The 27,498-nt window shown below is 35.0% G+C and overlaps 2 protein-coding genes across 2 annotated transcripts in view; one reads left to right on the forward strand and one right to left on the reverse strand.

The window, feature by feature from the left end:
• The window catches only part of LOC120432270 (probable ATP-dependent RNA helicase DDX52), a 36,261-nt gene extending 29,402 nt beyond the window's left edge, over positions 1–6,859 (reverse strand). Inside the window, exon 1 of the mRNA XM_052706266.1 lies at positions 6,856–6,859. The gene's annotated coding sequence lies outside the window, so the exon portion shown is untranslated. The remainder of the gene's footprint in view (positions 1–6,855) is intronic.
• LOC120432277 (protein mab-21-like) lies at positions 6,705–12,191 on the forward strand. Its single transcript, XM_039597464.2, has 2 exons — positions 6,705–7,344; positions 10,975–12,191. Exons 1-2 carry the CDS (start codon positions 7,142–7,144, stop codon positions 11,867–11,869), a joined length of 1,098 nt encoding a protein of 365 aa, XP_039453398.1. The 5' UTR covers positions 6,705–7,141; the 3' UTR covers positions 11,870–12,191.
• The last annotated feature ends 15,307 nt before the right edge of the window (positions 12,192–27,498 follow it).

Genomic DNA, 27,498 nt, shown 5'->3' on the forward strand with positions numbered 1-27,498 from the left:
TCCTTGCACCCCTAATAAATGTAATCATGGGTTGTTTTTTCATTCTTTTCTGAATAGCAAAAAGGGAAATAGATTTTGGTTGCTTGGTTTCGGATTTAGTCCTCACTTTCTCTCTTTGTATGTTTTGCGAGGATTATCAATATTTTGAGGATTAATCTCTGCCTCGGCGGATTGACAGGGAAATAATTGGGAAAGTGTCGGCTCCCTTTTAGGTTAGGAACAGGGGACAGTCAGTACTTTAAATTGGAGGATTATTTTGCTGAGCTGTTGGTGTTATGTTTTTTGTCGGGGCTTTTTCAACTTTGGTGGGTGGAAATGTTGTGGCATGATAAGGCACGGTTGCAGGGTAGTTTATTGAAGGGTAAATATTCTGTGTGAATATTCAGCATTTTCTGAGTTGGAATTGAATAAATTCCTCGATATCGCTTTATAGTATAAAACAGTCAAAATCGGATAAATTCTTGGATTGTTTTTCCAAAATTGATTTGCAATGAAATGTGTTTCGAGTATGATTGGTTTGCTTCAAAAGATCAGCCCAAAAAAAAAATCCCGACAATTTGTTCTAAGACTGTCACATGATAATGTTCCATGCGGCAGTATTTCCTAAATGTCAGTTAATTGATTAAAACTCTTCAAAACGAGAAGTTTTGTGAAATTTTGAGAAATGTAGTTGCATTTGCATCATTAGGCTGGTACAAATATTTTTAAAAGTTTTTGTCACCCCCCCCCCCCCTTCTAAATTGGCCCGAAAAATCAGGGGGCAAAAAAAATATTTTTACAATAAACTTCAAAATTTCAATGAAAATTCAAGTGCAACCAACTGAAATCAAATTAAAATACATTCTCCTGCGTTTAAAATCATTTTTAGCATGTTTGGGTTTCTTAAAAAATCTTAAGATTTTTTTGAAAATTTTCGATGCAAAATCTTTTTTTTCGATACAATTTTTGTTTTTGTCAGATCATAGATTTTTTGAAAACTAATGATTGCAAAACAACTGAACTAGTGTAAAATGCATTTTAAAACACTTTTTTCATTTAAATGTGAAGACTATGGCTTGTTATTTAAATTATTATATTTTTTTATTTTTTTGCCCCCCCCCTTGACCTCGGCCAGGGCCGAGGGACAAAAACTTTTTTAAATATTTGCATCGGCCTTAGGAGTCTTCGGAAACAGAATTCAAAGTAAAACGTCAAAAAACAATAACAAAGCAAAAAGATCGAGGGGTCAGTCGATGCATAAATCAATTTCAACAAATTATTATTCCTTTTTAAGGTTTATAAAATTTCATGTAATATTCAAAACAATTAAGCGTGGTACAAATTTTATTTAAAGTTTTTGTCTCCTCCCCTTCAAAGTTGGCCCAACAAATTAGGGGGCAAAAAATATTTTTTTTTTAAAACTTCAAATTTCAATGGAAATTGAACTGCAATCAGCTGAAATCAATTCATAATGTATTCCCCTGCGTTTAGAATCATTTTTAACATGTTTGGGTTAGTTTACAAATCTTTAGAATTTTAGATTTTTTTAAATTATCGCAAAATGTTTTTTTCGCTAAAATTTTTGTTTTCGTCAAATCTTACATTTTTTGAAAACTAATGATTGCAAAACAACTGAACTAGTGTATAATGCATTTTAAAACACTTTTTTCTTGTTATTTCAATATTTATATTTATATTTATATAAAATATCAGACAAAATCTTGAAAAAATTTAATAGCTAAAGTAGGATTTGAGTGGTCACCCTGCACTTGATGATTAACACTTGAAACCATACAAAAATCTGAAAAAAATAGTGCGGCTTTAAAAATAAATAGCCACCAAAAGCTTATTTTTTAAATTGTGTAATTCTCAATACTTTTTTGGTTCTTTTGTAATGTTTTTCAATCATTGGTTTTCAGAAATTTTACAACAAATTATTAATATTTTTGAATTTCAGAATTTAAAGAAATTAAAATTTTACAAATGTATACATTTTTAAGTTTAAAAATTTATAAAATAAAGAATATTTATAATCTACTTGCGCTGAGTTTAAGAATTTAATAATTTTTAAATTTGAGAAATTTTAAATTTTACGCGCATAATTTTTTACCGAATTTGCTAGTTCAAAAGTCGATGAGATTGTTAAACCATCTGTCAAACTGAAAAAAACGAAAATCGGTTAGACGATGAACTTCTATGAATTGAATTTTTTATATTAAAAATATAAGATTTTTTTTATTTAGGTATTTTACAATGAAATTTCGCAACAAAAAATAAACATAATAAATTGCATTTTAAATTGTGTTCAGTTGATTAAATTCAACAAAATCGGACAGTTGCACAATTTAAACGGTTGCTGAGAGACTCAAAATCAAGAAACCTTGAGAAAAATAAGTTTTTCTAATTGTCTCAGAATTTTTGAAGTTTTACATTTCTTTCCAGATTTTTAAGCGAAGATGGCGTTACAAATGGTAAAACGCCCGAAATGTCAAAATCGACAGTTACACAATTTAAACTGCTGAGAGACTCAAAATCAAGAAACCTTGAGAAAAATAAGTTTTTTTAATTGTCTCAGAATTTTTGAAGTTTTACATTTCTTTCCAGATTTTTAAGCGAAGATGGCGTTACAAATGGTAAAACGCCCGAAATGTCAAAATCGCGCAGTGGTACCAACATTACAAAAAAAAGTGTGCCATAGTATGACAGCCACACTTGTTCTCTAATGTTGGTACCACTGCGCGATTTTGACATTTCGGGCGTTCACCGTTCGTAACGCTATCTTCGCTTAAAAATCTGGATAGTTTTTTTTAAGGTCAAAATTCGAAATCCACAACTGTTGCACCTTAATTTGGACATTTTAATTCAAAATCAATTCCACATTTTTCGTCAATTTGTCACCTAATATGGAGACAAGTTGGTTTACTGTCCCATAAACTGCAGTTATATGTACAAATTGCTGAAACCCCCAAACCAGAAAACCACACAGTCTGGGATCAACTTTTCTGCCTATATAGCTAGCGGCAAATGTCGCCATTTTTCCGTCCCATAAAGGCGATACTTTGTCAGTAGCCAAAACGACGCATTAAAAAAGTCCGCTTTATGGCCCCCATCAACCAAGATATAAGCCGTGGTCATAAATTAATTTTCCCAAACCAAAGTTTTGCTTGGCTTTTCCTATATATTTTTTTCTTTCGAAGTATGACGATCGCAGCATGCGCTGCGCGTGCTACCAATTTTGGTAGCCACCAGCTGCGCGGTTGTATTGGTGAGCTCGGCTCGCTCCGCCTACTTTGATTATGAATGACTCACACAAATAAACGCAAAAAATGTCAGAGTGTGCGTTTGTTTTGTTTGTGTTGGGTGGTGGTAGCACGTGGTGCATGATTTTTTATGTCTCGCTAAAAAGGATACCAAATTGCTGGTTCAAAACTGGGGAAGGGGTGGGAGGTTGGGGTAAAACGTTGCTGTAGTCGTAAATCAACAGAGTTTATGTTTGTTTTAAGGCGTCCCTCGCATGTATTTGTTGGGTGGAGAGGAAGGGAAGGGAGTGGGAGGAAAACGAGGGAGGGTGCGCGTAATGATGTGTGAAAGGGGGATGGAAAGAAAGACCCCATCCCAGCGCGGTCCACCCCTCCCCCTCCCTCTCCTTTCCAAGCAGTCTAGCAAGTAAAGTGTGGAAGAGGGCGGGCGGATTGCGGTGGCAGATGGCAGTGAGTGGCTTTCGCTTGGTGTTGGAGCGATGTTTGACCATGGGTGTAGGTAATATTTTGATCAAAATCAGTGCAATCAGTTTTATGATATTATTACATTCTAAAAACTTTTCAATGTAACTAATCATGAAAATATTAAATAGGAAGTGAAAAGAGTTGTTTATTTTTGATGAAATACGGTCCAGACTCGATTATCCGATGGTTTGTATGGGACTTCGGATAACTAAATCACGAAGAAAAACATGTTTTTTCTGCATTTTTTTATTTTCTTACTTTTATCATCAAATTCAAGTTCTGCGACCATTTTGACCATTAGTCAAAATTTAACAAAAACTATGAAAAATAATATATTTACAATGTTTTTTTTTTTGTTTTTCAAGCTTAATGGGGCTTTTTGAAACTTTATATTAGATAAAAAATGCTGGAAGTTGGTAATTAAATATGTGCAAATTTAGCCAATTACTCATGTTGAAAATTTACCAATCGACTGTTATATTTTCCATGGGAAAAAATGGTACCGTTTTTCATCTTTTTGTGGATAGTTTTAGGCCTAGTTCAAACCATCATTTAATATTTTTGCTGTTTTGTTCAAAATTTTCTTCAGTCACATATTATTTTTTTAGTTTGTTCTTTCATATTTTTGTAAATATTTTTATTTTGTAGCAAAATGCGTGTAAGGAACAAGAAAGAATTTTGAATACTTTAGGGAAATATGTCCATTCCCACACAGTAAAAAATCATGGTAATATTACATCTGGGAAGGGGTACATCTTTTATGTCAGAAAAAATGTGTAATTTTGTCTCTGAAAATGTGTTATTTTACCACTTTTCTGGTGTAATGTCACTTTTTCAGTCTAAATTGTGGTAAAATTACACCATAAAATAGGTGATATTCAACCTTCCAAAATTACACCTTCCAAATTTACATTTTTTTTTACTGTGCAGTAGTAAAAGCGGTAGTGTCTGATTATGATGCTCGATAAAACTGCGTTTTCCTTGGAGTTTACTGGTACCAAGTACTGAAGTACACCAACTAGTAGAGCAGATTTTTGTGAATAATTCTGTATATTTTTATTTTAAACAATTTTTTTTCCTATTCCTTTTACATACACAGAAAAAAAAATCATGGTAATATTACATCTGGGAAGGGGTACATCTTTTATGTTAGAAAAAATGTTTCATTTTACCTCTAAAAATGTGTAATTTTACTACACCCAAAATTCAGAATCGAGATAATCGTTCTCTCAAAATTTATTGAGGGCTCAGTGCCAAAATCGATAGAATAATGGTACCAACTCACACCATCATAACAAATGAGTTCATTCGTTAGTTGAATCAATAAATCTCCAACAAGTGTCATACATCGACTTCTGACTTCTCCTTGGTCACTAAGCTGTGGTGGCCGAGGCAGCTAAGTCATTGGATTGGTTTGTCAAAGGTCTCTGGTTCGATTCCCGTTGTCGACACTTTTGGTTTTTTGTTTGACGGATGAACTTTTTTTGCTAATGAACCTCGAGAGAATAGTTCTATCGCCCATCTCAAGCTGTGTTCTCTGCGTCCGTGAATGGTACCACTATTCTCTCGACTCGAGACCATCATTCTCTCGGACTAACGCTGCCAGTTTTGGGTGTACTATTCTAGTGTAATGTCGCCTTTTAAATTGAGGTAAAAATAACATCATAACATCCAAAGCCATGCACTTCCGTTCATGCATTTTTTATCACTAAAACATTCAGATTACAAAATAATTGCAAAGTGACATGAATCAATTCAAATCAAATAAAATCGTAAATTCTATAATATTTTCTAAAAAAATTAAAAAATTATGTTTAGTTGTAGAGAGTTTACTATTTTTAAAGGTTTTTTTAAAAGTATTTTTTGTACTCATTAATGACGAATTGATGAAGAAGTTTGACCACCTTACTAAAATGCTGATTTTTAAAATCATTTTCGATGATTTTCGAAAATTTTACACGAGTTTCACCCTTAAAATCGTTTCAATTTTTTTTAACTTAAAAATTTCAATGAGAATACAAAAAGTCTGAATTGATTTTTTTATGCATAAATGATGATATTTTTGTTTGAAAATATTTTGAATTTATATGAAATTGCATGTACAACACCGAAATCCCCCTCTCGATTTTGGTCACAGTCGAGGGACATAAACTTAAAAAACATTCTACAGCCTAACTCAAAAATGGAGCATTTATTTCATTAAAAATTTACAAAATTACTTTTGCAATATCAAATTTATTTTATTTTTTTGGTTGATTTTCGATACTTAACAAAAATTAATTTTTTTGAAAAAATCTCAATGTATTTTTTTTGCCAAAATCGAGTTTTGTAATAAAAGTTAATGAAAAAATTGCTCCGAACATAGCTTAGACTCGACTGTTCTTACTCGAATCTTTGGATAATCACTTCATTTTTTTATATTTTTTTTTACTGTAGAGTTTAAGTTAGCTTCTTTAAAGTGAATTAGAATTGTTAAAGCTGGTAGGAAATCTGCCATTCAAATTTAACTAAAATCGAGTCGTAGAACTCGGGCACTGCAATTGTTAATAATGACAAGAGGATGCTAGGCGTTAATCAACATAAGGCATTTTCCAGGATGCCCTCGAAAGACTGGCTGCGCTAGGGTTAGATTAGATTAGATTAGATTAGAATACAAAAATTTAAAACAGTTTTTTTTTGTGAAATCTAGAGATCTACTCCAAAACTCAATTGGTTCAAAAATTCATCTGGGCAAAATTTCGTTTCCTTGAAATATTTTTTCACGGACGCCACTGGCAAATTGGTGGCAAATGTTGCAACCTCGTCATTTTGTTTCCAACCGACTCGTTTCACCCTCGTCGCCCCCCCCGCGACTTTCTTTCACACTCTCCTCTGTGCTCAAGGGATGAGTGTGGAGTTGGGGGACAAGTGGGGCTCACTGGGATGTGTATTTGTGTCGGTGTGTGTGTGCATACTGTTACTTATGTATGTGCGCACAAGAGGAGGTTTGAGGTTATGGGGGGACGTTGGGGTCGGCTGCTGCTGCTTGTATGGAATGTTGTGTGCGCGGCCCCTCGGCGTATAGTGTAGAGGAGTACTTCATTTGTTTTTCTCCAACCGTGTCCGAGTCATCTTCCGCCGCGGCGTGTGTCGTCGTCGGTGAAACCGATCCCGGGCGCGCGGTCTTTCGCGGAAAACCGCGTCGTCGTCGTCCGATATTCCGGGAGTCCCTTTTTCGGCCGCGGAATCAAGTTTTATCGAGTTAAGCTCAATTCGGATTAAGTGTGTGACTAGGCAATAACAAAAACAAAGAAGAAGAAGAACAAGAGCAGGTTTTCGCCATGTGCCAGATTAGGGAGTAGTCTGACCGGTTCGTCGACGCGTAATCGGATTAAGAGGGGACCCCTCCCTCTCCCCCTTTTGTCAACGTGCCATCGGTGATTGGTCCTCGTGTCAGGATGTTGGTTCCGCCGGAAATGATTGCGGTCCAGTCGAAGACCATCTTCCAGATCAATAAGTACTACGCCGAGAAGGTGCAGATGCGGATGGGGAACGTGGCCCGGGTCATCCGGGAGATTTGCAAGATCGTGCAGGAGATTCTGCGGGAGGTGGAGGTGCAGGAGCCGAGGTTCATCAGCAGTCTGGTGGAGTGCAATGGGAGGTAAGGAGGGGTGAATTCTGGAATTAATTTTTCAGCTATCGATTTTTTGAATCAATCTGATCTTTACTAAAATCTTGGGTACACAAACTTTTACTAGACTTTTCACATTTTATTGTGGAGATAATTAGTTAGAATTTTGGCTATCCGATTTTTTTTGCAGCCAGATGAAATAACAAACCAGCCAACAATCCCCGAAGAATGTGGATTTCAGCGAAATAAACGGCTGGCTTAGCAAATATATTAGAAAAATCAGCTAAATGAAAAAAGCTCAAGCTGATTCGGCGATGGATTCCACCTGGCATTATTTCAGGGATGCTTATGCTCTTTATATTACGAGCCACATTTAAATTTTTGTAGAGCTATGGAAGATCCAAAATTTATTTTCTGAATATTTCTTACAATAAACCGGGATAACATTTACAGCCGAAGAAAGACTTTGATGGAATGAAGTTTTTTTTTTTCATAACGAAAAATGCAAATTAAATCTGGTCAATTTTTTAGCAGATAGTGAATATTTTTGCAAGCATTTCATTTCAAAGTTTTTGTTGACCAATCCACTCTAACCTAGCTCTTAAAAATTGGCCCGAAAAATCAGTGAGCAACACAATATTTTTTTTAAATCAATTTTCATGTTTAAAATATTCGACATGCATATTGCATGAGGTTCAATTCTAGCAAGTTTGAACCCGATTTTTTTTTTAAATTTAGTAAAACATTGTTGCCAACATTTTTCATCTCTAAATACTAAGATTTTTGTTTTAAACCAAAGAATGATAGCTAAATCATGAAAATTTAAAAAAAATTGTTACACAGCGCTTTCTCCGTGAACTACACCTCTTCATGATGCTGCATAGAGTTTCAAGGACTTTCAATCACGTAATGAAAGAAATGGAAGATGTATTCGCTCAAAAATATGTTTTTCTCACTATGAGATTTATGGTTATGATTTATTCATGTGATTAGTGGTTATCCAGCCTGCAATATTTTGATTTGGTGTCTTCGGTAAAGTTGTAGTTTATGATTGGGACTTTTCGGAAAAAATAGATTTCCTTTTTTTTATTTAACTTTTCATTACTCGAAGTTACATTTCCAATATATGTATTTTTAAATTTTTGTATCAGGGGACTTTGTGTGTTTTGGAAAAATATCGAAAACCTCGGCAAATGAAATTTTTTGAAGCACTCGAATTTGTACCGTTCTCAAGTTATAGCTACTTTTAGGTATATTTTTTGGTTTCTTTTTAATTTTTGTAATGTTTTTTTAATCCCCTATAAAACATGTTAACAATAAAAAATACGTATTTTGAGAATTTTACTTTTAATTAAATTAAAAAAAAAAGATTTTGTTTCTGTGCACCATCAACAGGGGTGAGATTGGGTCCAACTTAAATGCTGATATTTGTGTGACCAGTGTTGCAAAAGAGTGATAGAAAAGCTATCAATAGATTATCTCTGCACCAAAAATATCCGAGAGAATAGCGGCCGTCACTATAGCTTGTGAGATCTCTTCTTGTGTCTCGTGATTCCCAGCGATGTCATTCTCTCTCTATCACTCCTTCTCTTTTCCTCAACTATGCGCTCAAGTCTCTCAATCTCTCCGAAAACTGCAATGAGAGAACGCGAGATGGCGATTAGGAGCCGACCACGCATGACGCTCCTTCATGCTGCGTTTGCAAAATTGGTTTTGTGGCGGCTTTTGTGGTTAAACGCTGTTGCGGTAGGATGATCGTGGAAGCGAGAATGAGAGTGAAAAGGAAAATGTCAATCGCGAGTGTGTAAACACGAAAACATGTTCGGCTATGTTCGGCGCTGAGAGTTTCAATGAAGAGAGAAGAGCAGTTGTATTTGAGGCATGAATATTCAGGCGAGATAATTGTAGTTGCTGAGAGCTGATATTTTGATATTTTAACAACCCTGTGTGTGACCCAATCTCACCTCCGAGACCCAAAATCACCCCTGATGACGGTACCAATTTTTCCCCGAAAAGTTCTAATCATAACAACTTTGCCCAAGATACCAAATCGATCAGAAAATCCGTTCTTAAGATACAGAATTTCATACATTTACGTACCCATTTTGTATGACCAATCCCTACGATTGTATGGAGACTTGTATAGGAAAACTAATTACGCAAAATTGCTTATCTTCATAAAGGAAAGGCATGGACAAAGTTTCATCAAAATAAAAAAAAATAAAAATAAAAAAAGCGAAAAATGTGCGTAATTGTGGAAAACTACCGGCAGTGGGGGTGACTTGGACGTAGAATTGTTATTAGATAGTTTCCTAACATTTTCCTAAAATATGGTGGAATCCCTAAGGGGGAGGGGTGACATTGTGTCGAATGAAATTAAAATGATGCACAAATAAAGATATGGTAAAACCAAGTCATCCAACAGTGTTTTTTGTTCGAGGGAAACGTATTGACATACTACAATGTTTGAATTAGAGATTTTCAAACATTTGGGTACATTTTGAACAATTCCAACCAAAATATTGTAAAGTTAATTTTTCGAGAGCCAAAAATGTACCTCAACTTTAGGTAGCTGCCAAAATGACAGGATTTTTTCTAGGAGTCGCTAAGTCATATTAAAGATGTTCCCTACACAACCCTTTTAACAGAATTTAGTTTCATAGAGAAGAACCTGAAAAATGATAAAATCTGTAAAAAAATACGTTGACCCAATCTCACCCCCGGACCCAATGTCACCCCCACTCACGGTACTGTTGTTTTTTTAACTACAATAAATTCTGGTTTGTGTTTATTCCCCGACAGTTTCGGAGACAGAAAAATTAAAATTGAAAATTTGCATTATTTTTATTTTTTTTTGCAATTTTTGCATTTGACTAACTTATTCATTGCTTCAGGATTTCATTTTATACAATTGTTGATTTGTTTGTTGGAACAAACTTCGATTTTTTAAAGATATTTTTTTTTAAAGCGGTGTAATGTTACCCTCCAGTTACCCCTCCACATACCCCTCAAACTTACCTCTCCAAATTACCCCTCCAAGCAAAAAAATAAAATGAAATTTAACGATAATTTAGATTAAAAAAATAGACTCTGTTTGCAGGACCCTCACAGTGATCTTCCATTGATTGGTTGACCAATTGAGTTCACCAATTTTGAAAAAAATAACGGTCAATTTGATCAAACTCACCACTGCCATTCTTAATTCACCACTGAGAAAAAAAAAACAAACTGAAAAGTGACTGAACTTTTGAAAATCTTAATAGAAAACCTCTGGATTGATTTTTATGACAAAAAAGTAACTGTGCCAATTGTTAGCTAAAGTCAAGGGATAATCCTACTTAGGATTTCAGTGTACACATTTTGTGCTGTACGCACATTCACAACTAGATGGCTTTAGTACACTGAAAAAAATCAATTCTCGTAAACGTGAATTAAGTTCACGAATGTGAGAACCACGAAGGAATTTATTCATGAGTATGGTGCATTTGCACCATAAACGTGAATATATTCCTTCGTGTTTCTCGCATTCGTGAATTTAATTCACGATTTCGAGAATTGGTTTTTTTCAGTGTAAGAAGTGATTGATGAATATTTAATTCATTTGTTCAATGATTTAAATCAATTCCACTTACAAAAAATCCCCAACCCCTCCTTGCACAGGTTCGAGGGCATCGAGGTCATCTCGCCCACGTCCTTCGAGGTGGTGCTTTACCTCAACCAGATGGGCGTGTTCAACTTCGTGGACGACGGATCGCTGCCCGGCGCTGCCGTCCTCAAGCTCAGCGATGGCCGCAAACGGTCGATGTCCCTGTGGGTCGAGTTCATCACCGCGTCCGGCTATCTCTCCGCCCGAAAGATCCGCTCCCGCTTTCACACACTAGTCGCCCAGGCCGTGGAGAAGTGTCCCTATCGGGACATGGTCAAACTGGTTCCGGACACGACCGAGGTCAAGCTGAAGATCCGCGAGCGGTACATCGTCCAGATTACACCGGCGTTCAAGTGTACCGGCATTTGGCCCCGATCGGCGGCACACTGGCCAATTCCGCACATCCCGTGGCCACATCCGGCGCTCGTTGCCGAGGTCAAGTCCGAGGGGTTCGACCTGCTGTCCAAGGAGAGCGTCATTCTGCAGGGCAAGAACGCCAACATCGAGGGGGACGCCTGGATTCTGCACTTTACCGAGGCCGAGAATCGCCTGCTGCAGGGCGGCTACCGGAAGCGTTGCCTGAGCATCCTGAAGACGCTGTGCGATCGGCACCTGGACCTGCCGGGAGTCCCGCTGTCGTACTACCACCTGAAGACGCTGCTGCTGTACGAGTGCGAGAAGCACCCGCGGGAGGCGGAGTGGGACGCCAACTGTATTGGGGATCGGCTGAACGGGATCTTTTTGCAGTTGATTTCGTGTCTGCAGAATCGGCGCTGTCCGCACTACTTCCTGCCCAGTTTGGATCTGTTTAAGGGGAAATCGCCGACGGCACTGGATAATGCTTCGAAGCACGTGTGGAAGCTGTGTCGGGACATTTTGACCAGCAGTAAGGCGTTTGATAGGTTGTAAGAGTCATCGAAATCATGTCATATCTTGTGGGTTTGGAGAGAAAAAGAGCCATCATTATAAGCAAAGAAAAAGTAATAATAATTCATGTAACGGATGTATACGAAAACTTTAAAAATCTTTATTTTTTTGTTTGTTAGTAGATGAAATTTTTAACTAATATTTAAGTGTTATTGGAACGTTTTTCTTTTTGTTTGTAAGGTGAAAAAAATTCTAGTGATAAATGCAGGTTCAATAAGTTTAACTTATGCATATACTTCTAAAAGAAAGTAATAATGAAAATACACATGTATACACTAAAATAAACGCAATATTGGTTAACAAACACTATGATTTCGTCTGGAAATAAAGATCAATTTTTTATTTAGAAGGCGTTGCAATAGCTTGTTTGCCCTTAAAATGCTGATGAAATATAATAAAAAAATGTAACAACATTTAGAGTGTGAAACGACGATAGCTTTTTGGGGAATTGAAAAATAAAGTTGTTTTAATGAAAAATATTGTGAAATTGTCCCTTCGAATTCCAAACAAGCCATTAATTTCTGAATTTCCTTTGTTATGAACATTTTCCTTTGAATAATTAAAGGCATCATGAAGGGTCAGAACTTGGTCCTCCCGAGCAGTGGAAAATAATTAGGGAATACCATATTTTGGAATTACTTGGGCCAAAATGTGTCCTTAATTGGTGATATCTTGTTTGTGGAAGAACAAGTCATAACAAATCGTGGTATTACTACACATGGTATTCATTTGCTTTTTATTATTTTTTCTCATAATTCAATACCAAAAAAATGTGGTTTCCTTGAAAAAGTTATTTTTCTCTAAGTATTTTAGTAATTATTTTTGCCTTGTTAAGAACTATTCTTTGTCGTCTTAAAGTCGGGGTCCTTTTGATAACTTTTAGAAATGTTGATAGTTTAGCTTAAATCAGTAAAAGAGAAGTTAATTTTAAAAATGCTTATATTTCAGAGATATTTACTGCCGTTTTACGGCGATATGATGTATACGCCATTGAGGTGATTTTGTTGTAGACACGATTTTCTGTTTTGTTCATTTTTTCAATTTAAAATGACTAATTTGAGGTCTGCTCTGTAGAAACTGTTAAAAAGTACAATAAAAATGTGGCCCCTACAAAATTTTGTGTTTTTTCCTATTCTCTACGATTTTAAACCACAAACATCATTTGGCCGAAAAAATAGCAATAAAAAATCACTACTTTTCCTGCCCAATGATGTATGTATACATTGCTCGACCAAAGCGATCATAGCTGGCTTTATTTTTTGTGCCAGCTATTTTGATAGCTGAGTGGATCCTGTAATGCATTGTCCTCGTGGATACTTTAAGGGGGGGGGGGGGGTATTAGGGAGCGTTCTTTCATTACGTAGGGGGGTCTGACGTCGTTTTACGCTCCATACAAAATTTTTAAAATTTGTATGGAAGTTTTGTTACGAGGGTGGGTCTAAAAATCCGATTTTTTGCGATACGTAATAAAAGAACGCTCCCTTAGCGATTGTCTATGCTCCATAAACACATTTTTTGCATGAACAATTGTCAGCAAGGGAGGTGGGCGGGTCTAGAATTTTCAAAAAAGTGTCATCCATTAAGTACGTCACATTAAAATCAGCCAAAATTTACTCCACCCCCCTTTGTCACGATTATCCTATGCTTATAACACGCAACGTCACGCTTTCTCAAAACCCCCCTCTTCCCTCAGAACGCGACGTACTTTATGGATGATGCCTAATGGACGTCACCTTAAGAATTAAATCGAAATAATGTAATAAAATATTGCCCAGTCTTGATTTGGTCCCAAAACCTCAAATCAACATTCAAACAGTATTGAATTTGACTTCTATCAATTCTCAATGTATACATACATCATAATGAGTAAAATTGGCGTATACATCATTGTTTGTTTGCATAATAAAATGGGCCCCAGAGCAGTTTTTTGAAAAATTCTTTCGTCAGGAGGTAGCTTTTAAGATTCTTTATCAGACTGTAGAATAAAATTGAAAATGTCCAAAATGGCGTATACATCATATCGCCGTAAAACGGCAGTTTAGCAAAAAACTGTTATACCAAAGTAGAGTACAGTCCACAGTCCACACTCAATTATCCGACGATTTGATTGTCCGGCTCAGATAATCATATCATGAAAAAAAAATATATATTTTCGCGTTTTTTTCTATTTTTTAGTTTTTATATAAAATTTGAGATCTGCTATCTTATTTTAGTCAAATTTGAATGGTTAATTGACTATTGAATTACCAAATTAATTTGTAATTTTTTTTTATTATATACTCCAATTTTCAAAAAATACTGTTTTTTTTCATAAAATACCAAAATTTTAAAAATATGCTGAAGTTGTCATGGAATATTTTTTTTTATGAAATAGCGTTTTTTCTAATCTAATCTAATCAGACCCTAGCGCAGCCAATCTTTCGAAGGGATCCTGGAGAGTGCCTTAGGTTAGATGACGCCTAGCACTCTTCTTGTCATTTATTAACATTTGTAGTGCGCCATTGATTGAAATGCATTGAGACATCACAAGCGTTAAAGCGGCCAGGCCTACTGCGTAAAGCCGTATCGCAGAGATGATTCGTAATTGGGTTGAGTTTGAGCACTGAGTGTTCGAACAACAACACAATTCTGAATCGACAGGGGAGGAAGAAGCGTGGGGACACACCACCATACGCTCCGAGATTTTTGGTTGTATTCGTTGGGAGCACCATGCTAAGAAGGTTTGGTACTCCGGGACCCTCTGGGATGGGACATTGTATTTCCGCGAATGCCCTGGACACTATTTGCCGTGGTTATAGCGCCACAACTCGCTCTCTGTAACAGTATTCCTAATTCCAGTCTTAGCTTACCAAGTCGTCATGGCCTAGTGGTTAGCATTTTTGCATACCAATCCAAAGGACGGGGGATCGAACCCCGCCTCGAGCGACTTTGATTTTTCGTTCAATTTCAAATTTATGTGTTCTTAACTTTCTCGTTGGGAGCAGATGGGCATCAAACCCAGAACCATTCACTTACAAAGCGAACACCGTAACCAGTCAGCCACGGCCACTCCTAAATGAAATAGCGTTTTTTTATTCTAAATATTGAATATCAAACTAGGTATCAAACGACATCAAAATTTGTTTAAATTGCATTAAAATTTTTAAAGTAAAATACTCATTTTTATACAGAATACCGTTAACTCTTATGTAGCGCAAATCTATAAAAAAATCTCTTCGTTTGATGCTCATAAAAAATAGTATTTTAAATAATGCGATGTTTTGTAAAATTTTAGTACTTTACTCTAAAAACTTCAATGTAAGGCAAATTTCTGCAAAATATCGTGTCTCGTGTCCTTATGAAAATTGGAGTGTTTTACAACAAAAACTTTAATATAGTGCAAATTATTAAAAATCGCGTTGTTTGATATTGCAAATTATCAAAATTTCGGAAAAATTTCACTTCAGAATCAAAATAATCGAATAATCGAATCACGAAAAAAATAATGTTTCGTTGTCTTATTTTTGATGACCCATAAACTAGATACTCTAAAATGATTTGGAATTTTTAAATCCAAGATGGCGGCAAAAATGGTGGTGATAACATATTGAAAAATTACATTCTATAATTTAAAAGGCAATCAAATATTCAAAATTTACAAATTGGGTCGTAGAACTCGAATTTGATGTTTAAAGTAAAAAATAAAAAAAATACGAAAAAAATGTTTTTTGGTCTTGATTCGATTATCCGAAGTCCTATAATACAAACCTTCGGATAATCGAAACATCGGATAATCGAGGCTTCGAATAATTGAATGTGGACTGTATTTTTAAAATAATAAGATAATTGTGAAATTTTTGAGTATTTTGCAAAAAAAAACCTTTCACTTCAAAATCGTCTTCATATGTCGTTTTTTTTTTCGTTCTTTTTTTATTGTTGAGTTTTTTACCCATAAAAAAACGGCGATAAAATATGCAAAAAATGCATTTTATAATTTAATAGGCAAGCAACTTTTACAATTTGATTAAAAGGGGGCCAACACATGATTAAATAGCACATAACAGTATTATTTCAATTTTCCTCTAATATTTATCCGTGCACATTTATATGAAAGTGTAAATTTAACGACAAAATGTCCAAAATCTCGGTTTTAGGGTAATTTACTACTTATTAAATATTGTTTTGGAAAAGAAGTGAATTTTTCTTTAAAAAATAATAATTGTTCAAGAGTTTTGCAGGAATGGACTTTTTAAAAACAACCATTTCTTAATGATTGGTATATTAAATAATTTATTGGTGAAAATTTGAGGTTTTTTACAAATCAAATTCAACTCATCAACTCTCGACTTAATTTCAGATGTTTTGAAAAAAAAAATACTAATTTTTGGCAGCACTGCCAAATGAATTTCGAGTATGAAGTGAAGTGTATGAAGATGGAATTTTGAATCAATATTTTTTTTTGTGAAAAAAACGATAATTGAAAAAAATATTAAAAAGAAAAATTGCGTCTCGCAAAGTACGTTTTGTTGCCACATCTGTTTAATTAAAGGTTATTCTCCAATCAGTGCTGCCAACTTGTGATTCTCCCTTACGTATCAAAAACCAGCAAAACAATCCCAACTTTCCCAAATTACACTCCGCAAAGCGTCGGGGGGTAATTCAAAACAACGGCAGAAATATAATATTTAACATCATATTACATTACACACCACTATCAACCTCGGCCCGATCACGGGTCCAATGATCCTGAACACACTGGCCTGTAACCCTGCCTGCAGTCTCGCTCCGACAGGTAAAATATATTCAAATGATACGATCTCTGTTCTCCGCGGTGCCATCGTCCGTCTAGAGTTCCCCCTGTGGGATCGATCGAGCCAGAAATCGAGAACGACATCAGGACACAGGCCCCGGGAATCGATGACAGAAGGCCAATGACAAAGACGACGACGAAAGGCACACGTTCCACCGTAAAGAAGAGGACAAAAAGAGGCAAACAAAAATAAAACAAAAACATCAATAAATTTTAATATTCAATAAATGTCGTCCGCGCGCCGAGGGAGGACTCAAAAGAGGGAAGAGAAGAAAAGAAAAACAATAACGAGGCAGGCTGCGTTTAAAAAAGAATAACGAGATGCAAATTTGTCCCCGCACAACGGGTTCGGTGGTACGTGTGGGAACCGGGACCTCGACGGGGGCGTCCCCGGCGGATCGTTGTGGACACGTTTATGTTGATTGTTAATTTTATGGCAAAGTTCCAAAAGTTGAATTCGCTCGCGCGCCATAAACCGTTCTGACAGCTTGCGCGGATCTGGCAGCACTGCCCCGCAAAAAAAAACAAAGCATGCGCGACGATCATCCATCAACGTGGTTCGCGTCTGTCATCGCGGCGCAGCCTACTGAGTTATGGTTCGTCTAAATGTCCTTCTGCCTGTTTGGTTTTCTAGTGGTGAAAAATTCGAAAAGGTGCGCGCGTGCTTCGCCGCGAGACACTTTCAAAATTAATCAAAACTTCAACGCTTGCTTGGACGCGGCCATTTTTCTTCGCTCACTTTGAACTGCGCAAGCTGCGCTTGCTGCTGCTCATCAAAGATCCATAAATTTAGCATAATTCTTCCTCTAAACTTGCTTACTTTGGTGGAATATCAATTACCCCGTCCGGTGCGCGCTCCGGGTTCGATTCTAGACGGGGGCAATGGGTTGTCAAAAAAAGCAAAGAAAAAAGAAGAAGATTGCACAATAATTTGGTATGCGCCGCCAAACGCCGGTAAAAACACGTGTTGGCCATGTCAAGTCAACCAGCTAATATGGGATGTGACGGGGCTGCTTCTGCTATGCCGTGCTATGCATAAATGTCCCATGTTTAAAGGCAACGCAAAACGTCATGGGACATTTTTGCGTAGAACGGCAGAGTGCTGGCGCAATATGACAGCGGCGCGCTACAAGAACGAATTGGTTAATTTGTACCGGAATGACAGTATAAAAACGTGGCCACTTGGAATTTGCTCAAATTTAGCACATGAATAAAGATATATCGCGCTGTCAGCACTGCGCGATGAATGAAGACATTGTTGCTTTGAAATTCTTTATTTTTTAACTTAAAACTATATTTTTTGACGCGATGGAAAAGCAGTTCCGAAAATCCATAAATAATCCAAATTTGATCTAAATAAAGATGTTTACCAAAATCCTTTATTGTTTAACGATTTCTTATGGAGGTTCTTGCTTTTGACAGGTTTCGGTTTTTTTGTAAAACAATGATAAAATAATAGCAAGAGCAAAATTTCGAAAAATAATCAATACTACTATAGAAAGAACTGTCAAATCAAATAAGGTTCATTAGGAGCTTTCTTTTATTACGTAACGCAGATTCGGGGGAGGGGTTTCGTGGTTCTGTTACGCTTCATACATTTCTAGCAAATTATTGTAATAGGGCCGAAGCCGAAGTGTAAACAAAGAGTCTATCCTGCTCGTTCCTAATGTTAACATCAGCTGACGTGAGCAGGATAGACTCTTTGTTTACACTTCGGCTTCGGCCCTTTTACATTGTTTTGCTTGATTTATTTCAGTAATGGTAGTTTCGCAACGAAAAGGAGGGATTTAAAAAAAAATAATTAAAAAATAGTTACGTAATTAAAGAACGGTTTCTTTCTTAAAAGAAACCCCGTTAACTTTTTTACAGATTCATTAGGAAATTAATTTCAAACTTGCATTTTGTTCCCTCTTTAAAAAAATTACCATATTTTTGGGAAATGTTTTAATTTGGATCAAACTCTGTGGATACTTCCATTAAGACCAAAGGAAATACTTACACTCAAAAAATTGGCAGTGTTGCCATGTTTAAAATAATAATAAAAAAAAAAACAATTAAGACTTGAATGGATGGTATTTTGCAGATCTAACTTAGGCAAAAAATTGGTGTGCCATATTTTTTCATAGACGTCAGAAATAAGTGCAAATTACTCAAAAAAAAAATCTGTTTTAAATGTCAAAAAGCAATGAAAAATTCGCAGAGTAATATCAAATCATATAAAACATTATCTCATAAAAAACAGAAAATAGACGAAACAGTTAGTTACTCTTTAAAAATATCCACTTTGTGGATTATTTTATTTGTGTAAAAAACACAAAAACTAAAATAAAATAAAAATAATTATATAGACAAAAAAACAGTTTCGATTTTAAAAATAACATTTTGCAGATCTATCAAGAAGTATTTGGCAGTGTTGCCATTTTTATTTTTTTTATTAGCTTAAAAAATAAGTGCAAATTATAAAAAATGTATGTCTAAATTTTAATTAAAAATCACTCTAGAATTTTAGAAAAAGACAATTTAGATTTAGATAAACACAACAAATCTTTTGAACTTCAACAGAATACGGATTCTTCGGGCAGTGTTGAAAATTTGTTGCAAAAAAAAAAAAAATAGAAAAATGCATGTAAAATTATACCAAATAAACGAAAAACATTAGAAAAACATAATTTTGCCTCAGTTTTAGGTTTTAAAAATCTATATTTAATTTAAGAAAAAACATTTTTTATTAACAAAGTAGCATTTTCAAAAATATTTTTGGATAACTATGACAAAAAATTATCAATTTTTCAAAAAATCTGAAAATATCCTGTAACATTGAAGATTGGACTAAGTGTTGCTGAGATACACTAATACAAAAACAAACATTAAAATAAGATTTTCTGAGTGTCAACAAAACAGCATCCCAATATCTTGGTAACTATTTATTCGATTTTCAATGTAAAAAAATGTTTGATTTTGTGTGAAAAAAAAAAAATAATTTTAATACTAGCTTGAGAAAAGGACTCTTAATCTGCGTTTTATTTTACTTTTTCAAATGTTGATGCTGATTTTGAAGTGTCAAAAATATTTTACTGGAAATCACTGTTTGGTGATTATAATTTGAAAAATTATATTTGTCAAAAATTGTATAAAGTTCGTTTTGTTTAACCTTTTGTCATTTAGACTAAAATAAAAATCAATCTTTTTCAGTGTTTTCGAGCAGTTATGATGAAGGCATTTTTTATCATCAATAAATAAAAAATCATTTTACTTTTTTCTGCGTAACAATTTTTGAAATATAAAAAATCAAAATTCAGATAAAAATACCTTCGTTCGAAATCCAAGCGAATTGCACCGGAGCGCACGCATCAAACCCAATTCAATTGCGTGGAAGCCAAAACCAAAGTGACAGCTGACAGGTAAAATCACGTCAAGTTTTGTTTGAGAGGCCCCATTCTACACTCAACAGAGGTGGGGGCGCTCCGTGTGTGTGCGAAAAGTTTCCCAGTTAAACTTCTTAAACAAATAAACCAGCAAAGTTTTGTGTTTAATGATTGATAAAAAAGCAACGCTCGATTCGTTCCGCTAGCAGTGTGCCATAAAATTCGGTGACGCCATTATGGCTAGGTGACAGTTTGTTGACAGTTGCGCGCGAAGTGTTGCCAAAAACTTTTTTTCTACTTAGATAATTGATTACAATACCTTTCGACGCTAGAGTTTCAAAAAATCAAAACCTATTCCGTACCTGCAGAAGGTAACGGAACCGCCGGTGGGTGGGTTTGGTATTTCCCCGTCGAAAGTTGAAAAACAGTTTTTTGATGGAACACGAAATAATTGTGGGCTTTGTTTATTTGCTCTGGCGTTCATTTTAAATCAAGCGAGCGCAATTTGATATGCGTGGAAACGAGCGAGCGAGCGAGCGAACTTTGAGGTTATGTTCAACTTGTTTTTTTATAGCTGCGTTTTTGTTTTATTATTGTTCGAATTTTTGGCGTGCGGTGTAAATAAATCCTAACCTTCTCGAGGGGGAGGGAACATGGCGAGGGATAAAATGAAATGTGGGCTGTTCGTTTTGGGTAAACGAAAGATTGAAATATACTTTTCTTTTGTTGTGTGTTTTTATGATAAAAACTACACGACATTGGTATGTTTTTGGTAGTTTTGGTGAATTAAAATCATTCAAAGAGCAACGACTTATCCTCTTTTTTTAAAAAATGACAAATTTCAATGTGCTATAAAATTTTATAGCAACCTGTCAAAAGCAACGTTTCGACCCTTTCAGAAGCTGACTCATCATGAGCGTGCCTTTTTTCGCAAACCTCCAGCTGTGAAGAAAAGGTGTATCGATTTCCAGGGCTGCTGCGATCGCGATTCTGCGCTACCCACCGGCGTGGAGCCAAAACGAGAGCGATAATTAATTCATGCTTCGTGTCTATTTCAATATTCATTTTCCCATTGTATGTTTATAATAACATTAAATTTATACCGTCAATAAATTAGAAAATTATCATCTTTGTTTTGGGGCGAGCTCGCGCGGGCAGATTTTTTCTCGTCCCCTCTTTCTGACCATTCGCGCGATAAGATTCTCCTCTCTTCTTCTTCCTCCTCCACTATCAGATTTTGAGGTTAGATCCAATCTCCCCGCGTGACTCCTCGTTATTGATTTTATACTCTCCCTGCTCCATTCTCGTGTTTCACATCATTAATTTATATTTATGCGCGACGACCTGTCGTTCCCCTCGAAGACCCCCCTCTTTCTTACCTCTCTGAACTAATCGAGGGAGGCCGAGACGACCACATAGTAAAAATTTCCAAGAACCCAACCGGGTTGACATTTCTTCCATGGCCCACTGCGATGGTTCGAAATTTATTCGATGAGCTATTCGTGAAAATTAGTTTAAACGACGTGAGATACCTGCGTGCGTGAGAAATATGTAGGAGGGCGGTCGCCCCCGCCCCCCTTGCGACGTCTCTGCCTCTAATAGATGATAAATTTTATGCTTGTTCTGTTTTGTTTCTGGGACAAATGGTGATAGCGGAGTGGAGTCCGTGAGAATAAATGCAAATGGTGAGCATGTTGTGTTCTTTCTTTTCTTCTTGCTCGATTCTACGAAATTTCAACGAAATTTATGACACTTTATTTACTGTATACGAGAGTGTGTGTGAGGAATAAAATATGGATCTTCGCGAACGTGTTGATGTTGATTTTGACCCCAGCTTCCAAAAATGGGTGGTTTCGTCGTCGTCGTCGTAGATTAGCTCCGGGTGGGCAGTACGAACACGCGTTGATTAATAGTTTATGAAATCCGCTTCCTACCTGTGTTTTTTTTCGTTTGTGGTTTCTACTCATTAGGAGGGGATAAAAAGCAAACATTCTCGGCGATTGCATGCGTGGGAAAGCTGGCTGATTGAAACATATGGGCTTAGAATGAAAAATGTCAAAAATAAAAATCGTTGTGCGAAGAAAACTTAAAGGATACGGAATCGTGTGAAATGACCTTAACGATTCGTTAATCAAATTCATACTTATTTACCCGTATAATATTATATGAACCTTATAAGGTTTATAAAGCATCAAATTGATTAACAGAATTATTAATTAATTTCAGATAAATTAACTGTTAAGGTAGATTCGCACCATTCATATAACCGTCATACAAAAATGTATTCAAGATATTTTTTTATTTGTATCGAAAGCAATGTTCTTGTATAGGTCAAATAAAATGCGTTTTATAAACGGAATGATGCAAATATGTATTTTTTAAATCATTCTTTTCGTATTAGAACTGTAATTTTTCTAGATGATTTATTATTCGAACACAAATTAAGTGCCTATTTTTTCTCAGAATATGTCCCATTTCAAACATATTTTTTTTTTCAAATTTTGTTTAATGAAAAAACATTTGTGTAATTAAAATAAACTGTTAAGGTAGACTCGCACCATCCCGTATTGAAAAATAATGTCATCGGCAAAAGTTACCAAAAATATGGTTCATGCTAAATAAATTGCTGCATTATAGTTTTAAATAATCAAGAACAGTGTTAAAAATGTTTCCTGATTTCAAAAATAGAAAAATTGCGCTATTTTATAATAAAATCATCAACAATATAGACAAAATTCTTAGGCAGACGCTGAAAGACACCCTCCGAAAATTACCGGATATCATAAAAAATCATCATATATTTATTCAAATCAAAATAAAATTGGTACAATGAGTTTCACATGCATTATTTTTGTTGCAGAGTGGGCGCAAAAAGATTTTAAACAAGTCCAAATAGGGCTGAAGATTTTTGTATGGTGGAATTTGTTGATGGCTGAATTTAGAGAAGGGATTTTTTGGTCGTTTTGGTGTCTTCGGCAAAGTTGTTGGATTAGGATTAGGATGAAGGATTTTCCATAAAAACTAGAGAAACGGAAAAAACGTAAACTCAAACTAATTTATTAAAAACATATTGTTTATCACTAAAAGTTGATTTAAATTTTATATAAATTTTCGTTTTTTTTTTTATATTTGTTTAACCAAGAAATGCATCTTTTGTGCTAAAGTTTAGGGTGATGCGAAATCTGGTAACGAAGATTTTTTTTAAGCAATCGAAATTATTGTCAAACAAAATAAAAAAAAAACAATTTTAGATATAAAATTAAATTTTCCATCGAATGAACCTTAACTTTATTTAAAAAAGAGTGCATCGTTTATATAATTTATAGCTATTTTCGGGTTATGTTTTTCAAAAATTAGTTTTTTTTTGCAAAATAAAAATTTTGAAGGCACCCCTTGCAAAATTTTTTTTCGCGCAGCTTCGAAAATTTACCACAATATTCCTTGTTTTACTTTGTTGATAGCTTAAGCTTAAAATTTGTGAAAAAATAGTCTTTCTCAGTGTCATCTAGTTCTCAACTTATGGTTTCTCGAAAACTATTAGTGCGATTTTGAATGTTAAAAAATTGAATTTTTTGAAATAATTTGAAAATTATAGAACCCACGGTGTGTTTTCTGGGCAACCTTAAAAAGAAAATATAGTCATCGCTACTTTCGAATGTGTCTTATAGGAAATTTTCTCATCTTTCCAATGCTTCTAAGAGCGAAATGTTTCATCGGGAAATTTCAGAGATATCTATATTTTAAGTTTTTTGGTTTTAAATTTCTATATTATTTATTAGAAACAGTATAACAATTCAGAAAACTTGTCAAATTATGTGTTTCATGTGTCATTTACTCATCAAAATGTGCAAAATAAGGCAAAAAACAACTTTGTAGAAGGTTGCAAACCGTTTAACATTCTGAAAATGAAGTTTTAACCGATTTTTTGAATAAAAGGGTTTTTATTCAGTAATTAAAATCATAAAACCACATCAAAATATTATTTTTACAAGAACAAAAAGATTATGACATATTTGTGGTGTACAAATAACACCGGTCTGCTCTGATCCAGTTTGGAATTAGCTGATACAACCGATTTTTTCAGGTTTGAGATTGATGGTTTTTTTTAAGATTTTTATGAATTAATATCTTATTTCCTCAATCAAACATTCACCAGTTGCATGGATACAAAACATGTTAATGTTTAATACTCGAAATTGAACTGCAAACTGCTGTTGCAAGCTTTAGGAGAAATACTTTTCATTTGTATAAAATGATTGTTTTAGTTTTTTTTTGTATTAAATAATCAAGGAATTAGCAATATTTTAGAAGTTTATAAGACTCTCATCTTCAATCTTAACTTTTAAAAAAATGTTTTTTCCTGATTTTTGTTGAAATAGTTTGGAAAGGAAGTTTCTGTTTGATTTTTTTTGTTGAAATGATAAATAATATTGTTTGAACAAAAAAAAAAGTTTGTGACGGTGTTTTCAGCACTGGAAGACTGGAAGACTCGAGTTTTATTGCTACTTTTTAAGTGCATTTTCAAAAGTAAATATTATATAAAATTTTATATTTATTTTAAACTCATGAAAATATGACTTTTGAAGCTTGCAAAAGTAATATGTAGTACATTTTCGATTTTAAATGATATTTGTATTTATGTTTCTGGTTAATGTTTGTTTAAGAAAATATCAAATTTATTCATTTAAATTCAATAATACCATTCACAATCACAAACCTGGCAAAGTTTCAGTTGAACAAGCTAAATTAGAGCAGACACTGTTACACTGTTTTATCATTCAAATTTCTGAATAAGTCCTTTATATTCAAAACTCAGACAAAACATAATTTTCAAAATGTTTAGCGGTTTGCAACCTTCTAAAAAGTTGTTTCTTGTCTTATTTTGCACATTTTGATGAGTAAATGACAAATGAAACACATCATTTGATATGTTTTCTGAACTGTTAGTATAAAGTTTCTAATAAATAATATAGAAATTTAAAACCAAAAAACTTAAAATAGAGATATCTCAGAAATTTCCCGATGAAACATTTCGCTCTTAGAAGCATTGAAAAGCTGAGAAAATTTCCTATAAGACACATTCGAAAGTAGCGATGACTATTTTTTCCTGAAAAGTTTATTCTAGAAAACACGCCGTGAACCAATTTTAATCACTTATTTGGGACATTTATTATAAGTTGAACAGGATTTTAAAATAAGAAATTATTTTCATCGAAAAGAACAGAAAAGTTAACAAAAGCTCAATTTAATATTAAAAAAAAATTTAGTCCCCTAAAATGTTACTTAATTTCAATTTTCTTTGAAAATTAAGAAAAAAACTTTTTTCGCTAATTAATATTTTAGTGCTAAATGTCAAATGATAAATCGATTTTTTTCTGTGTTCTATTTTTTTCCTTTATTATTATTCGCATGCCCATTATGACATTGGGAATGGACAACGTTTCATTCAAACAGAAAATACGGAGAAATGTCGATTTGCGAAATCGAAGAGAATTACTATCATGCTTTTATTTTTTTGTGCCGAGTATCATTTTTTCGAAATTTGGCATGAGATTTATCAAAATGATTTTTTATTTTACTAACCTTAATTTTATTATTGCTGTCCTCTATTATGATTCGGGACAGTGTGAACTTACCTTAACTGGATAGCCTTTTGCTTGGCCACTCGAATAACTAATGCAAATAAATGTTATTTTAAACTTCTTCCAGTTATTTTTTTTATTAGATACAAATTCTATGCGAAATGGTGCGAACAAACCTTAACATTGAACCCCGCTAGAAATTCAAGACTCGCCTACTTGATCAAGCAGGCACGTGTTTCTATTTTATGGCACACCGCCATTATGGCAAACTATTCACCGCTAACTCACCCGTTAAATGGTCTTCGCTTTTTTTGTTTTTTTTTATTCAATTAAATTTCATCAAGCTCGCTCGTCTTCCCACTTTCAACGACGAATGAAATATTTTCGGCGATCGTCCATCATAATCCACCATGTTGGCTTTCAGTTTGGCTCAGACTTGGTTGGGCTGGGAATCGACGATGACACCCGGAATCATATTTTAACAATTTAATTTACTCTCATACAGAAAGAGAGAGAAAGAGCGAGTCAATTCTGAAAAAGGGTCCAAAGCAGAAATGCTAATTATTTACACAACTCAATGAATTTATGAATTTATAATGGCTGGTCGAGTCCGTTTTTTTCTTCTTTCGTTTAATTCAGAGAGATACATGGTAATGAATAAAACTTTGCTGTATTCGTTCTAGTGGAAGTACTTGTTAGTGTGAGCTCTTTTCACTCGTTCTGATATCATTATTACTGGTAAGATGAAGAGTTGGATAAATTTAAAATAACCCGTGGCGCTAATTAATGTCGTTACGCTTCGAGAGAGTTCATGAGTTTAGTAATTTATTGCTCGTGCCTCCTGTGTATCAAAAGAAAAACTTGTCATAACCAAACTTGAACCTGCTATAAAAAATTTGACAGCCAACTGATCCACTTTATTGCAAAATGAAACCAAAACAGAAAAAAGAGTCAAACCGCAAAACGAGAATTTCAGCAACACAAAAAAGAGCGCGAAAAGAAAACAAAAGCAGACTAACAACTTCAAGACACACCATAAAACCGGCCATAAAACAGACCCATAATGATAATGAAAGAGAGATGTAAGACTAGAATGCAAATTGCCGACGCCGCCGCCGCCGCGGCCGTCAACCGTCAGCTGGGGGCAGTTTAGATAAGGAAAATGCCACCATAATCTAAAATTTAAATTACAATCGTCGAGGTCGGTCGACTGACAGCTGACAGTGAAGGAGGGGGGTTGGAGGGTGATTTACTAGCTGAAAATTCGTCAAACCGTTGAAGCGGGGCGGCGTTTTTATGGCTTGTAGCAATTAGTTTGACAGTTGTGACGCGGTTGTGCCATAATGGCAGCTTGTCAAACCGCCCGCTATAAAGTACGCTTGTTTACATTCACTCACTCGCCGCCATTATGGTCCGGCGGCTTCTGAACCGCAGACGCAGTGATGACCCTCGGAGGAGGAGGTGCCATTTAGGGTCATTAGCGGCACATCGCAGCAAGCGAAGGAGTGGCCGTCGTCGCATCCCATTAAGTCAAGTGTACTTTGGGTTTTGCATCGCTACCGCGATCGTAGCAGGCGCGCGCGAAATTGTTGCCATAAAAATGGGGTCGAAAGTGACAGTTGCAGCGTTTCGCGGGGAAGATTTGTTTTCATGTGTTTTGTTTTTGCTGTCGTTTACTACCGTGTGTACAAGTAGCAAGTTATGATGACAATTACCGTAAATTTGTTTTGTCTTTAACTTACCGTCGGTGAATGCAAAGCAAAACAAACGATTATGTCGACTACATCGACTTTATAGCATGTGGTTTAGAATGACAGTTCACGACGCAAAGGAGTATTCGTTGTTTTCATAGCATCAAAATAAATCTAAATGAAA

This window comes from Culex pipiens, chromosome 1 (assembly GCF_016801865.2).
Source record: "Culex pipiens pallens isolate TS chromosome 1, TS_CPP_V2, whole genome shotgun sequence".
NCBI lineage: Eukaryota > Metazoa > Arthropoda > Insecta > Diptera > Culicidae > Culex > Culex pipiens.

Coding starts and splice junctions, on each gene's coding strand:
- LOC120432277 (XM_039597464.2), top strand. CDS start 7,142: ATGTTGGTTCCGCCGGAAATGATTGCGGTCCAGTCGAAGACCATCTTC. Junction 7,345..10,974: donor CTGGTGGAGTGCAATGGGAG/GTAAGGAGGGGT, acceptor CTCCTTGCACAG/GTTCGAGGGCATCGAGGTCA.